The 13,153-nt window shown below is 28.1% G+C and overlaps 2 protein-coding genes across 2 annotated transcripts; one reads left to right on the top strand and one right to left on the bottom strand.

The window, feature by feature from the left end:
• The first annotated feature begins 6,718 nt into the window (after nucleotides 1–6,718).
• LOC131650680 (uncharacterized) lies at nucleotides 6,719–7,258 on the top strand. The gene has a single exon (XM_058920381.1). The coding sequence runs from the start codon at nucleotides 6,719–6,721 to the stop codon at nucleotides 7,256–7,258; it is 540 nt and encodes a 179-aa protein (XP_058776364.1).
• Nucleotides 7,259–9,008: 1,750 nt separating this feature from the next.
• Nucleotides 9,009–10,175, bottom strand: LOC131650679 (F-box protein SKIP23-like). The gene has a single exon (XM_058920380.1). The coding sequence runs from the start codon at nucleotides 10,173–10,175 to the stop codon at nucleotides 9,009–9,011; it is 1,167 nt and encodes a 388-aa protein (XP_058776363.1).
• Between the last annotated feature and the right edge of the window lie 2,978 nt (nucleotides 10,176–13,153).

Here is a 13,153-nt window from a genome sequence, read left to right as displayed (position 1 = left end):
TCAGGCAATAATATTAATTCTAAAGCAAACTTAAATATCTAGACACTTTATTTAATTCTCATTTTCTTTTTTATTACTGTCCTATGGTTCTAAAACAATTGGTAGTATTTTTTTTAACAATATACTCCATTGGCTCTTAATTATAAGTAAAAAATAACTTAAATCTTGATTGTTATTATAAATAAAAATTGTTAATTTTTATTAATTAATGTTTGAATTGTTAATATATTGAATTTAATTAAAATTATTTAATGTTGGTAATTGATTCATCAAATATAATTAATAATATTTTATTTTATTTTAATTGTTCATGAAATTAAATTTTTTAATTATATGTAACAAAAAAATTTAATCAATAGAAAAATAATTATTTTTGCTTATAATTATAATCAGAAGAGAAGAAGAGTAAGAATCAATATTATAGTTATTCTAAAAAGTGACAAGAAAGTGTGACGATTAAATGTTGAATTTGTGAATGGCATATGGAAAAAAGCAAGGAAAATTGAGTTTAAATTGGATGTGGCAACTTCTTTTCTTTTGTGTAGGTTGGAGGCGAAAGAGTTTATATTCCTTGGAATTATTATTGGTTCTAATCCTAGAAGGATCTTTTCTTGGAAATCGCTTTTGGATAATTTTAGGAGAAAATTGAATTCTTGAAAAGGGAGATATCTTAGCTTTGGTGGTAGGATCACACTTTTAAAGTCGGTTCTGAGTAGTTTATCTCTTTACGTTATCTTTTTATAAAGCTCCTAAGAACATAATTGGTGAGATAAATAAATTGCAAAGTAATTTCTTGTGGGGGATCAGATGAGAAAAGGAAAACTCATTGGATTAGTTGGAAGGAGGTTTGTTTGCCTCTAGACAAAGGCGGGCTTGGTTTGAGGAGTTTGGAAGAATTCAACATAACGTTTCTTAAGAAATGGAAATGGAGGATCTTGAAAGCTACTAATTCTTTGTGGTATTAGGTTTTAAAGGCAAGATATGTGGATGTAAAAGAGAAGATGTTGGTTGGAGATTTGAATCATAATATTCGTGGAAAGAGATCCGTGTGGTGGTCGGATATCATGTCTTTGAGAAAACATCTTCCGGAAGATTTTTTTGTTAACAACATTAAGTTTAGTTTGGGGCTTGGCCACTCTATTCCGTTTTGGCATGCCGCTTGGTTAGATGTGGGTATTCTTAAACACATATTTTCGACTTTATTTTCATCTTCTCTTTTGCAGGATGTTGCTATTTCCGGTATGGGCGGTTGGCATCTTGGCGAATGGAACTGGGGTAATTTTGGAGTGCAATACTGGGCTGATCCGGAAGTGGCAACAGTGCTGCCCAATCTCATTCAACTGCTTCCAGCAGCGTTCTCTCTTGGTGTGGGGCTGGATTCGCCAAAGTGGCTTCCGGCAGAAGATGGATCCTTTTCTGTTTCATCTTGTTTTCGTGAGATATGCAAGTTAGCCTTCCCGTATGGTCCGGTAAACCGCTATGATTCTATTTATTCCAATATTTGGAAGGTGGAGGTTCCCCTTAAAGTCAAAGCATTTGCTTGGAGATGTTTCAAGAATAAGATTCCGACTAGAGATTCGCTTTTGAAACGAGGTATTTCCTTATCTACTTCGAATCTCTTGTGTGTGTTTTGTGAAGTTTTTAACGAAAGTCAAAGCATTTGTTATTGGAATGTCGAATGGCGTAAGCGGTTTGGAATGATATGGCATCGTGGTTAGGCTTGAATTTTGATAAGTATCTTGATTTTAAGGAGAGTTTTTTTGGTGTGGAGTAGTTATTGTCTTAAAAAGAAGATAAGGAGAGGTAAAGAGGGATGCATTTGGTTGACTCTTATATGGAGTATATGGCTAAATAGGAATGAAATCATCTTCAAAAATTCTTGTAATTCTAATGATTTAGTTTGGAGTTGCAAAATGCTTGTGTGGAGATGGTCTTTTGTAGGGAAAATTACTCATCCAATTTGCAACTTTCCTAAGTTTTGCAAAAACCCTTTGTATTACTTAAGCTAGGTTCAATTTGGTGGGTAATATTCTGTTTTGGCTTTCATCGCCTTTTGTAATCGAGTCTCTAGAACATTCGTTCTTATTTAATATAACTTGCTTACAACAAAAAAGCAAGAAAAATTGAAAAGAACTTGTATTTTGCCCTAGGTAAAGAAAAAATTAATTAAGTAGGGATGACAATGGGTACCCATAGATATGGATATTAGTCCCTCGTTATTTCCATCTCATTTAGTAAATATTATATTTGTACTTGTCTCCTATTCGTGCAGGTATCCGAATGACAGATATCAGTGAATTTTAAAATATACCCTAAAATATTTACGGATATTCATGAATATTATTTTAATATTTTTTAAAAATATATAATTAATTAAAAAATTTATCCTTTTAAAATACAAAAAAAGTTTTAAATTTAACACATAATAATAATAACAAAAATAACTCACATCCATTTTATATTAGATTCAACAAAATAATAATAGTTACATATTCAACAAAATAGTAATAATAATAATAATAATAATATTTTCATATTTAAAATAATAATTTTAAAACAAACAAATTAATATTAATATTTAAGTAATTTTATTAATTATTAGAAGATACGGATACCTTAGGGTATTACTTCCTTCAAATCCGTATTCGTTTCCATAAAGAAATAGATAACTAAATATTTGTTTATTTTATCCGTAGAAACCCATTAAACCATGAAGTTTAAATGAAGCACAATAAATAGGGGGTTGAATTGAATTTCAAGATTAAAAAAATTTCGATCACCCAAACACAAACAACACAAGCACAACATTTATAAAATAACACAAGTATTTTTATCCTGATTCACCTCTAACTATGTTAGTCCAGTCCACTCGTCAAGGTGATCATTCTGCCTACTCAATAGAGACTTAATCTACTAAACAAAACTTTGATTAAAACCACAATATCTTCTTAATTTAACCTCGTGAAAAACTTCTTAGAGTGTTGATATTGTGAGACTTTGTAGTTGTGATGTGTTAGATCCTTTAGATGTTATTCATCTTCTTAAACCTTATACCAATAACCCGTTGTTATGGTGCTCAACTTTATAGATTGAATGATAGATGTAGATTCAAGGTACATTAGGGAATATATTTTTTTTTTGTAAAGTTTGTTATGTCTAGCAAGATAAGAGTTTCTCAATACTCCATGGAAGACTTGGGTGATCCTGAGAAAAGGTTTATGCAGAACAAATATGGGAGTTGTCCAATCATTGTTGATTAGAACAATCGCTCTGAAAAATCTTTGTAAGATCCGAGTAAATGTTACTACAAAAATTGAAGTTTGGAGCGGGATTATTGTGTCTAGCAAGTTTGTTGGATCAAAATCATTGAAGATCTTGAGTATTAGCAGCTAAGTAATCTACTTTACACGTTTTGCTTCCGTGAATTAAACTTTGATTTTGTAAAAGATTTTTTTTTGAAAATGGTATAAGAGGACTGGTCTATTTAACCCCCATTATAGACCGTTTCATTCCATATTCTTACCCAACAATAAAAAATTACCAACTAACTATACACGGGTCACGAATCATCATATTTCAACATATGCCCCTTACTATGAACGTGGTGCATCAAATAAAACCATCTTACACACCCTTTGAGCTTTCCCTAAGGTCATGCATGTTTTGAACTATTTTAGTTTTCCAACTCACATTCATTATTAGGAGGTTGATATGTATAATTGAATGAAAATTAATGTGGTTGTCAATCATGGTCTTTTGTTTCTCACTTGTTATTAATCATTTAGAAATCTCGTAACAAAGAATCCTTCTAAGAAAACAGTCGCTCTCTCTGCAACATTCATTGTCAAATAAATACTCTTTTATGCATTCTACCAAGAAGGCTTTTGGTGGTTCTAATAAGATATCAACCCCTGCACTTATTTCTTGACATCTAGGGCCAGATTTAGGTTCATGCAACCTGACTCGTTGTACACGGCCTCCGAAAAACGGGGGCTTCAAAGGATATTAGGCCATATTTAAACGGGGACATCTAGGGCCAGATTTAGGCCATATTAAAGGATAAATTTCATATTCATATTACTAATTCGAATCTTTACCCTTTAAATTTTTTTAAAATAAATTTTTCATAATATTGATATATATTATAATTAATAGTTAAATATCTATAAATTACTATATTATTAAAATATTTATAGTTTTTTTAAATATTATTTAAAATTTTAATTAAATACAATTTTTTTCCTATTCTTTTTTATTAGGTTCAATTTTAAAAATTTGAACAGGGCTTCCAATTTTGTTGAGACTGCCATGTTGGCACCCTCCCCCATAAAATATGATAAATATCAACATAAGTGGTTGATCCATTGGTAATTCATGGTCATCCAGCTTTGGTGGTCTTTTGAAAAACACTTATGGAGGTTAGGTCACGGGTTTTGCAGGAAGTTATGGTTTCACCTCTAATATTAATGTCGTACTTCAAGTCATTTTTCATAGTTTTGATATTGCTTGAAGTTATGATTTCAAAAATGTGATTTAGGAGTCGGATATTCTCAAATGACTTTGAAGTTTATTCAAGAGGGTGTGTCTTTTATTCATTTTTATGCACATTTGGTGGATTATATTCAATTCAATCTCTTATTTATAAAAGAGTGACGGCTTATCCATGTTCACACCTTATGCGAAGAGAATGTCATTGTTTTTTTTATAAGCAAGATATATTGATAAGAACAAAGTTCTTAAATCGAGATTACAAAGAGAATGTCATTGTTGATTGGCTTGCGAAATTAGGAGCATGCTCATGAGCTGAGAGTGTTTTATATTTATCATTCATCTTATTTAATATTTTTGTAGCATATTCTATTAAAATTCAAATTCTGAAAAGCTTAATTTTCTGTCGTTTCCTTTTTTATTTCCATTGATAAAAAATATCAAGACTCTAAAATAATTGTTTAACTCAAAAAAAATTTAGATGAGAGATTCATAAATGGAAAGAGTTATTATTATTCATACAAAGAGACTTATAAATGGAAATAAATTAATAATTTTTATAAAAGAAAACAATTGTATTATATTTATAAACGGGAAAGAGAATGAAATGATAATATATTAACTTTTGAGTGATTTAAATGTCTGAAAACCCTAATTACCTTTTGCAAAAATAAATTAAATGATGTATTGTTAAGGAAGATTTACTTATCAAATTGCATTTTTTTAAAACTTATTTTAAAATTATAGGCATGCCCGACGGGCTGAACCTATTTTTCTAACAGACCGACAAAATATTTACTTAAATTGAACTAATATTAGAGATTATTAAACCCGACACGAAAAAATATTTACTTATATTAAACAGATATGTTTAATGACTTCTGAATTACTGTAGCGTATATTTGGTTTAATAGCAATTATCAAATCTATGTACTATATCCAGACAACTACTACAACTTGATAAATAAAATTAATATTTGTATGACAATCAACATTGAAATTTTTTTCTGTTAATTCGTATAAAATAATATACATTTTTTAACTATAACTACATAATATTTATTTAATATTTATATCAATTTTACGCGACCCGTGCAAACGCACGGGTCCTTTACTAGTATTATACTACAATTTTAATCGGTTCTATATGCGCACAAATTTTCTTTTAATTTATTAATATTTTTATAAATGAAATATTTTTGCAAATATTATTACTATTATTATTATTATTATTATATTTTGAAAATTTAGAATTTTCAATTTCATATAATAGATTTGAAAAGATTTTAGAAGCACTCATTAAAAAGAATGAAAATTCAAGACTAGAACTAGAAGTGTGAAATTGAAGGTTGATTCCATTTTACAAAGACATTTATACATAGAAACCATAAACTCCCTTTGATTGTGATACATAAATAAACTTCAATTTCAAGGGTGATAGAAATTTTATTATTTTTTCAAACAAAATATTTGCATTAATTATATTTGATTATATTAATTGACTATAATAGAAATAATTAATTCATATAAAATATTACTTTCTCCGTTTTTTATTATAAGTCGTTTTGGAAAAAAACATTTGTACTTTAGTATAAGTCGTTTTACAATTCCAATAAATAATTAATGATATTTTTTCTATTATGTTCTTAAATATTTATTATTCTCTCTTTTCAATTATGTAAATTTATCTTTCACATATCATTGATGAAGGACAATTTTATAAAAATCTTCATAATTTCTCATTTTCATACATGAGTTATTATTTTTCTTAATACGTGAAAAGTTCAAACGACTTATAATAAAAAACGGAGGTAATAACATTATAAATTTTTATTTGATTATTTATATAAATTATAAAGATTAATCTCTAAAATCAAAAGAACAACAATATACGACAAAACTTTTTCAAAAAAAATTAACTTGTCTCATCCAAATATATAAGTGCTCTTGGATTGAATGAAAATTATATATGTGCTCTTGGATTGAATGAAAATTAATTAATCATAAAATCAATAATAAAAAACATAAAGGTAAATATGATGAGAAACGTTGTTTTATGGATTATATTCAATTTTATTTATTGATCATAATTAGAATAATCAATGTATATCAAATATTATCATCATAATTGACTGTCAAGTTGACAAACGAAAACTATAAAACCTAGCTAAAAATCAATCAGGAAAACATACAAAAATAAAAGGAGAAATATTAAGAAGAAAAGATAAAAATGAATCACTACTCCTCTCTCTTGTTGGTGCTTCTTCTTGTTTATGTTTCTTCCTCCAATTCAATTTCAAACAATGTTATTGAAGTAGATGTCATTTGCAAAGAAGCCTCCAATCCTTCATATTGTTCAAATATACTCAACTCAAAGCCTGGAGGAGCAAAAGGTGTAAGCCTTGTTGATCTCGCAGATTACATAATTGATGCTCTTATTGAAAATTCGACCAACACAGACAGACTGATAACTAAATTGATTTACCAAATGGATAATGATACTGAAATAAACTATTATAGTCAATGTAAATCAAATCTTATCAGTTCTGATGGTGTCACTGTTAAGCTTATACATGCATCATTTGATTTGACCAACAAGCGGTATCCAGCCATGGTCAAAAATATAGATGATGTTATGGAATACATTCTTGAATGTATTGATAGTCTTCATCAACATAAAACCAGTCCTTTAGTCGCAAGAGTTGTTGATGATTATCGACAGAGTGTACAAGTGCTTCAAATTATAGCAAAATATTTAAATTATGGGTAATAATTTTGTATCTTCGGAATGAATTATAAATTTTTATTTGTCGGAAGGTAAGGGATTCACTTTGTAAAACAGTCTTAGTATCACATATATTATATAATTCATAATAATTTTTGTCTTTCATAATTTTTTATTTAAATAAAAATAAAAATAATGAAATTGGATTTAGTTTCTTAAGCAAGATCACATGTTTGATTGTTTGTATATAAACAACTATCAAAAGAGATATTAATCTTTCATCCTCACAGTTCTACCTCACCATTTCAATAAATTTAAAGGAGATAATTGGAAAATTTTAAATTCCAATGCCAATTAGCGAAAGTTTCGATAAAAACTCACAGAAATTTTAGAAACTTCCGGTATTTTTTTTGAGACATTTGTACCAAAAATTTTGAAATTTCCGATAGTTCAATTTTTTTTAAAAAGTAGTTCATTTTTTTTTTAAAATACTAAAAATTAGAACGTTTTAAAAAGTTTCTTAAAAAAAAACTCAAAATTTGATTTCCAAGTCGAAATTTTCACTACTACTATCATTATCTTTTGAAATTTAAAATGTTCATATTTAATTCTTCTCATTTTAAAAACTTTTAAAATTTAGTAAATAAATATTTTCCAGTATTCTAAACATGTATGAAAAAATTATTCTAAAATTAAAGAATTGTTAAACAGTTTTCAAAATTTTAAATTTAATTAAAATTATTTTAACAGTTAACTAAATTTTTATTGAAGTAGTTATTGCATGCTGAAGCAAATGATTTTGTTCATTGAAGCTGAACATCCCTAAATGGGATACCTAATTGTCATTGGTACATTAAAAACTATAAAAACAAAAACAAAAAATTGCTGTTGATTAATATAAAAATTACGGACAAACTTATCATGGATAAATATTAAAAAAAAAAACACATAAAATAAATATTTACCTTTGATAAATATTAAATAAAATATTGGACAATGTCATTACTACATAACAAAACATATGAGATAATTGTTTTACCTGTGAACTCAATTCCGCTTCAAACTTGTAATAGTTAATCCCTACAATTTAATATATGTAATCAAAATCAAACTATAATAACCATATTTAACGATTTCTCTATAAAGTTAAAAGTTGTTCGTTAAAAATATAATTATTACTATAAATTTTATATTACATTTATTTTTCTAATCAAATATATTCTTTATTCCGTATTTAAACAAACCCGTGGTATTTGCATGGTCTTTCTCTAGTTAACAATAAAGCATGATGATAATTGTTATAGCTTGTGTTGATTTTCCGAAAACATCAAAATATATTTATGGAGTTATTGAAATCTATTGTATTAGTAACCAGATTTTATTACAATGATACTTCAAATTGGTTAGGCTACAAATATGAGGTAACAAGGTTATGCTACTTCATTCATGTGCTAATTTTATCTTCTGGTTTGTTTTACGGGTGCTTAGTTTGATATGGTGATCCACAGTTATGGAAAGGATGTTAGAAATCAGAACAAGCACATTCAGTGTCAATTATATCATCAGAGATTGGATATGAAAACTAAAACCCAAGAATGTTTCAAGATGCTCTACCAGACCACATTGTTTTCATGTGAAATTTAAATATAAAATCATGCAATGAGATTACACCCTAAAAAGAGAAATATAAACTCATATTGCACTCATAAGTCATAACTATGATAAGATCAATTGCACAATAAACATTCATTAAATACATATGTATATAGTAACAAAATAAAGTTGAAACTATCTATCAATCTCTCTGAAACGGTGGAAAAACCCACAATGCAGGCGGCGTCCGTCTGAACCAAGGTTTGTAAGGGCAATGTTGACTAAAACTTCCATCTCTTACATTGTAGATTTTCATATCTAATGGTCCAGCAGGGTAAGGACGTGGTGTATCATCGTAAAAATCATCTGTGTAGTAAATTGAATCTTTTTGTAGATAATTAGCAAAATAAGAAGCCGACAAAGATATAGATTCACTATCCCCCACAAATAAAACATTATCTCCTAAAGTATCAAGTTTTAACATTTGTATGAGTTTAGCACTTTGAAAATCCAATTCCAACTTATACACTTCAAACTTTTTTGCACCACTACTAGGTAAGTTGTCATCTTCAGGATAACTAATAAATTTTCTTACCAGCCACAAGTCTCCCTCCAATGATTCCACAAGATATGAGCGATGAGCATAATTATCCCCCCACGATGAAACAACATTGGGAATAACATACTCGCATTTTAAAGAACCCTTTGAGTTACAAACATCAAAAGAGACTATTTGATTCCATCGTCCCACAGCATAAACTAGTCCTTTATAAAATATAACATCGCTGAAGCAAAAATAGTCGTGGTCAATGTAAGTCCATACCTTTTGTCCGGCTTTTATAAAAGCAAGGCAATTACGTGAAGTATAAATTGCCACAACAATATAATCATGGGGCGTAAATGTAGGATTGGAAGATAAAACAACTTTATGAACATTACATTCATAGCTTATAATGTTCATATATTCATATGGCATATCAATGGGTGGTAGAGGGATGGAAACTAGCTTTTTGAATGGATTTAGTAGGGTTATAACATTAAGTTTAGAAATACAATCTAACCTTGCTATCCAACCATGACTTGAACCACAGAGCCTCTTGTTATAAGGAACATGTAATTGAAAGGGATAAACTGTTTTTGATGAGATACCATATAAACATCTCTTTGTTCTACATTTGCTCCTTGTTGGAATCATTAACATTGGCAATACATTGTTTTTAATTTGACGATTTTGATGATTAAACTTTGCAGTAGAATACCAATTCTTGCACACCAAACTGAAATAAATGTGATCTATACTTTCTACCAATTTGTCGAAAATCAAACTCAATGGAAGTGCTTCTAAATTTCCCCAATCTACTATCTCCATTGACAGAGAAATTAAAACACTGAAAATTGAAAATCAAGTAATAAGAATGTTAAAAAATTAAGAAAAGAGATGAACAGATGATGAAATAGAATGTTGCAGTCTGATGCTTACATATAAATATATAATTATAAAGTTTCAGTTTTATGACTAAATCAGAAACCAAAAAATCTATTTTTTGACTAAATCTTTTTTCATACCAAATAACACTAAATAAATGCCAGATTTTCATATTAAACAAATATCAGATTTTTGTTCAACTAAATCAGGAATCAGGAATCAAAATCTTTTTCAGATTAAATCAGATTTTTATTCCCACTAAAATCACCACAAAAATCACACAAAAGAATTAAATTGAAGGAAAAGTGCATAAAATCAAGGACTTACCGGAAATAGTAATGATGATTGATGATAGAATTAAAATCACTTCTGTGAAATATGCAAGTTTCAAAACTTTAATTTGATAATAGATATGATAATAATGTGTAGGAAGCTTCAAGATATTTGTGGAAAAAGATTCTCTTTGGTCATGGTGAAGAGTAAGAGTGATGGGTGCAAATAAATGCCTCATGTGATCATTTATTTTCATACTTTTTTATTATGATAATTTTTTTACTTTTTATTTTTTTATTAAGTATTTTTAATTTTGTTCAAATAACTTTAATATCATTTATTTCATTATTTATTTTAAAAAAACATATTAACTTAAAAAAAACATTAATATTTAATAAAATATCACAACATAGCATACCTTCTTCAAATACATATTAACTATTCAAATACATAAACAAATATATATTAGGCAAAAATATCTTTTTTTGACCCCTTATGTTAACTTCGGGGTTCATTTTGGTCTCTTAACTTCAAAAAGTGTCTCCCTTAACTCTCCAAAGTGTGTCATTTTAGTCCTTTTTGTTATATTAGCGACGGAAATAGCGACCAATTTTTGAGTTTTTCCGTCGCTAATATGACAAAAAAAAAAAGACTAAAATGACACTTTTTGAAGAGTTAAGGGACCAATGTGATACTTTTTGAAGTTAAGGGACCAAAATGAACCTCGAGGTTAACATAAGGGACCAAAAGGGGTATTTTGCCTACATATTAACTACATTAATCTTATAATCCTAAAACAAACACAAATTAAAACATTTCATCAACTCTTACACACTAAAATAAAATAACAATAATAATTTATTTCTTCCTACAATTTCCATTGTTACAATGTTCGGCACATAAAAACATGTCTCTATCGGCACATAAAACATAGCGGCGCTTGTATTTGGGACATTTATATTTACCTGGATGTGTTTTCAAATGATCTTTCAATTTACCTGGACATTTATATTTACTTTAGAAAAAATTATGGGAAACATGTTTATATGCATTGCTTTATGTATGGCTTTTGAAGCCGTGACACCATAAGAAACGACGATAATAACGTTTGTCATCATTGTTTCTTATGGTGTCACAGCCTCCGAAAATCATACATCCTAAAGCAATGAATATAAACATGTTTTTCATAATTTTTCTCAAAGTGAATTAGCGAGGAAATGTGAAGCAAAGAGTGTGTATTTAAAGTGAACTAGCTAGAAAATATGAAGCAAAAAGTGTGAAGTGAAGAAGCAAGAGTGTGGTCAAGTAGAATTTTGAACCGCCTATATATATTTTCACAATAAACTCAATGAACGTGATTTTGTTTTCTGCATTCAATATTTTCACAATTACATAATATGAAAATTTTCACATGCTTTGACAATTTTAGCTTACATCACATCAATGTACATCTTTTATTTGCTAAATGACAAAGACCATTACTACACTATTTTTATTCCTACTAAAAAAAATCATGTCTTCTTCTAAAAAACTAATTATATATGTCATAGTTTTTTTTAATATATAAATTTAAATATATTGACTATTATACAATTAATTAGTGACTTATTGAATGGAGCAATGATCCAATTTGGTATAAATTTAGACCCATGATATAAATTGAAAGGAGTTGGTGATTTGGATTTGATTTATGAGATTAAACAAAACAAAAAATTAGTCAATTGAATTTTGTTTAGTGGTGATAGTTTCTGCATTTTTTATTAATGTTTCTTAAAAATTAAGTTCGTGCTAAATACTGTTAGTAATTTATTCACACATTTTTTTTAGTGATATAGTGGTTAAACAAAAATATACAAATTTTTTATATGACTTTAAAAAACTCCAATTATTATATTTTTGTTGGTAAGCAAGATCTGCTGTTAATTTTATGTATAAGATTAAAGTTGGGTTAAATAAAATAATGGGTGGATTCTGGCTCTCTTGACTAAAAAATAAATGGATGGACTATGGTATATATATATATATATATATATATATATATATATATATATATATATATATATATATATATATATATATATATATATATATATATATATATATATATGATTCTACATGTCAGCCATGTTATATATGACACTATAGCTGTCAAAATGGGCTAGCATATATGGGTCCGTCCGTCAAGTCCGAAACATTATAGGGTTTGGGTTTTAAAATTAGAGCCCATATTTTTCAGGGTCTTTTTAGTCCAGTCCTAAAAAGCCCGCTACCATTAGAGCTAGTCCATATGGGCCGTGGGTAGTTCATTAGGTCTGCATAATTATAAAATTTAAAAAATATATATTAATATTTATATTGTTTACTCCAAAATATTATATTGATTTTGGAAATTTCTTTATCCACCTCCCTATGGGGCTGACCCCTAGCGAAAATCCTAATTTGCCCCTGCTTCGGAGATGTATCTCCGAAGTAATTTTTTTTAAAGATTTTTTTAGACTCGGAAATGCATCTCCGAAAACACCAAAAAAAATTTGGTGTTTTCGGAGATGCATTTCCGAAATGCATGAAAATTCAAAAAATACGTTGGTTTTACAGTCAGGTATTATTTCGGAAGTGCATTTCTGAAATAATCTGTTCATATATCATTT

The sequence above is a fragment of the Vicia villosa genome, linkage group LG2 (assembly GCF_029867415.1).
Source record: "Vicia villosa cultivar HV-30 ecotype Madison, WI linkage group LG2, Vvil1.0, whole genome shotgun sequence".
Lineage (NCBI taxonomy): Eukaryota > Viridiplantae > Streptophyta > Magnoliopsida > Fabales > Fabaceae > Vicia > Vicia villosa.
The sequence above is the reverse complement of the archived record's forward strand: the minus strand, read 5'-3'. Positions and strand labels throughout refer to the sequence as shown.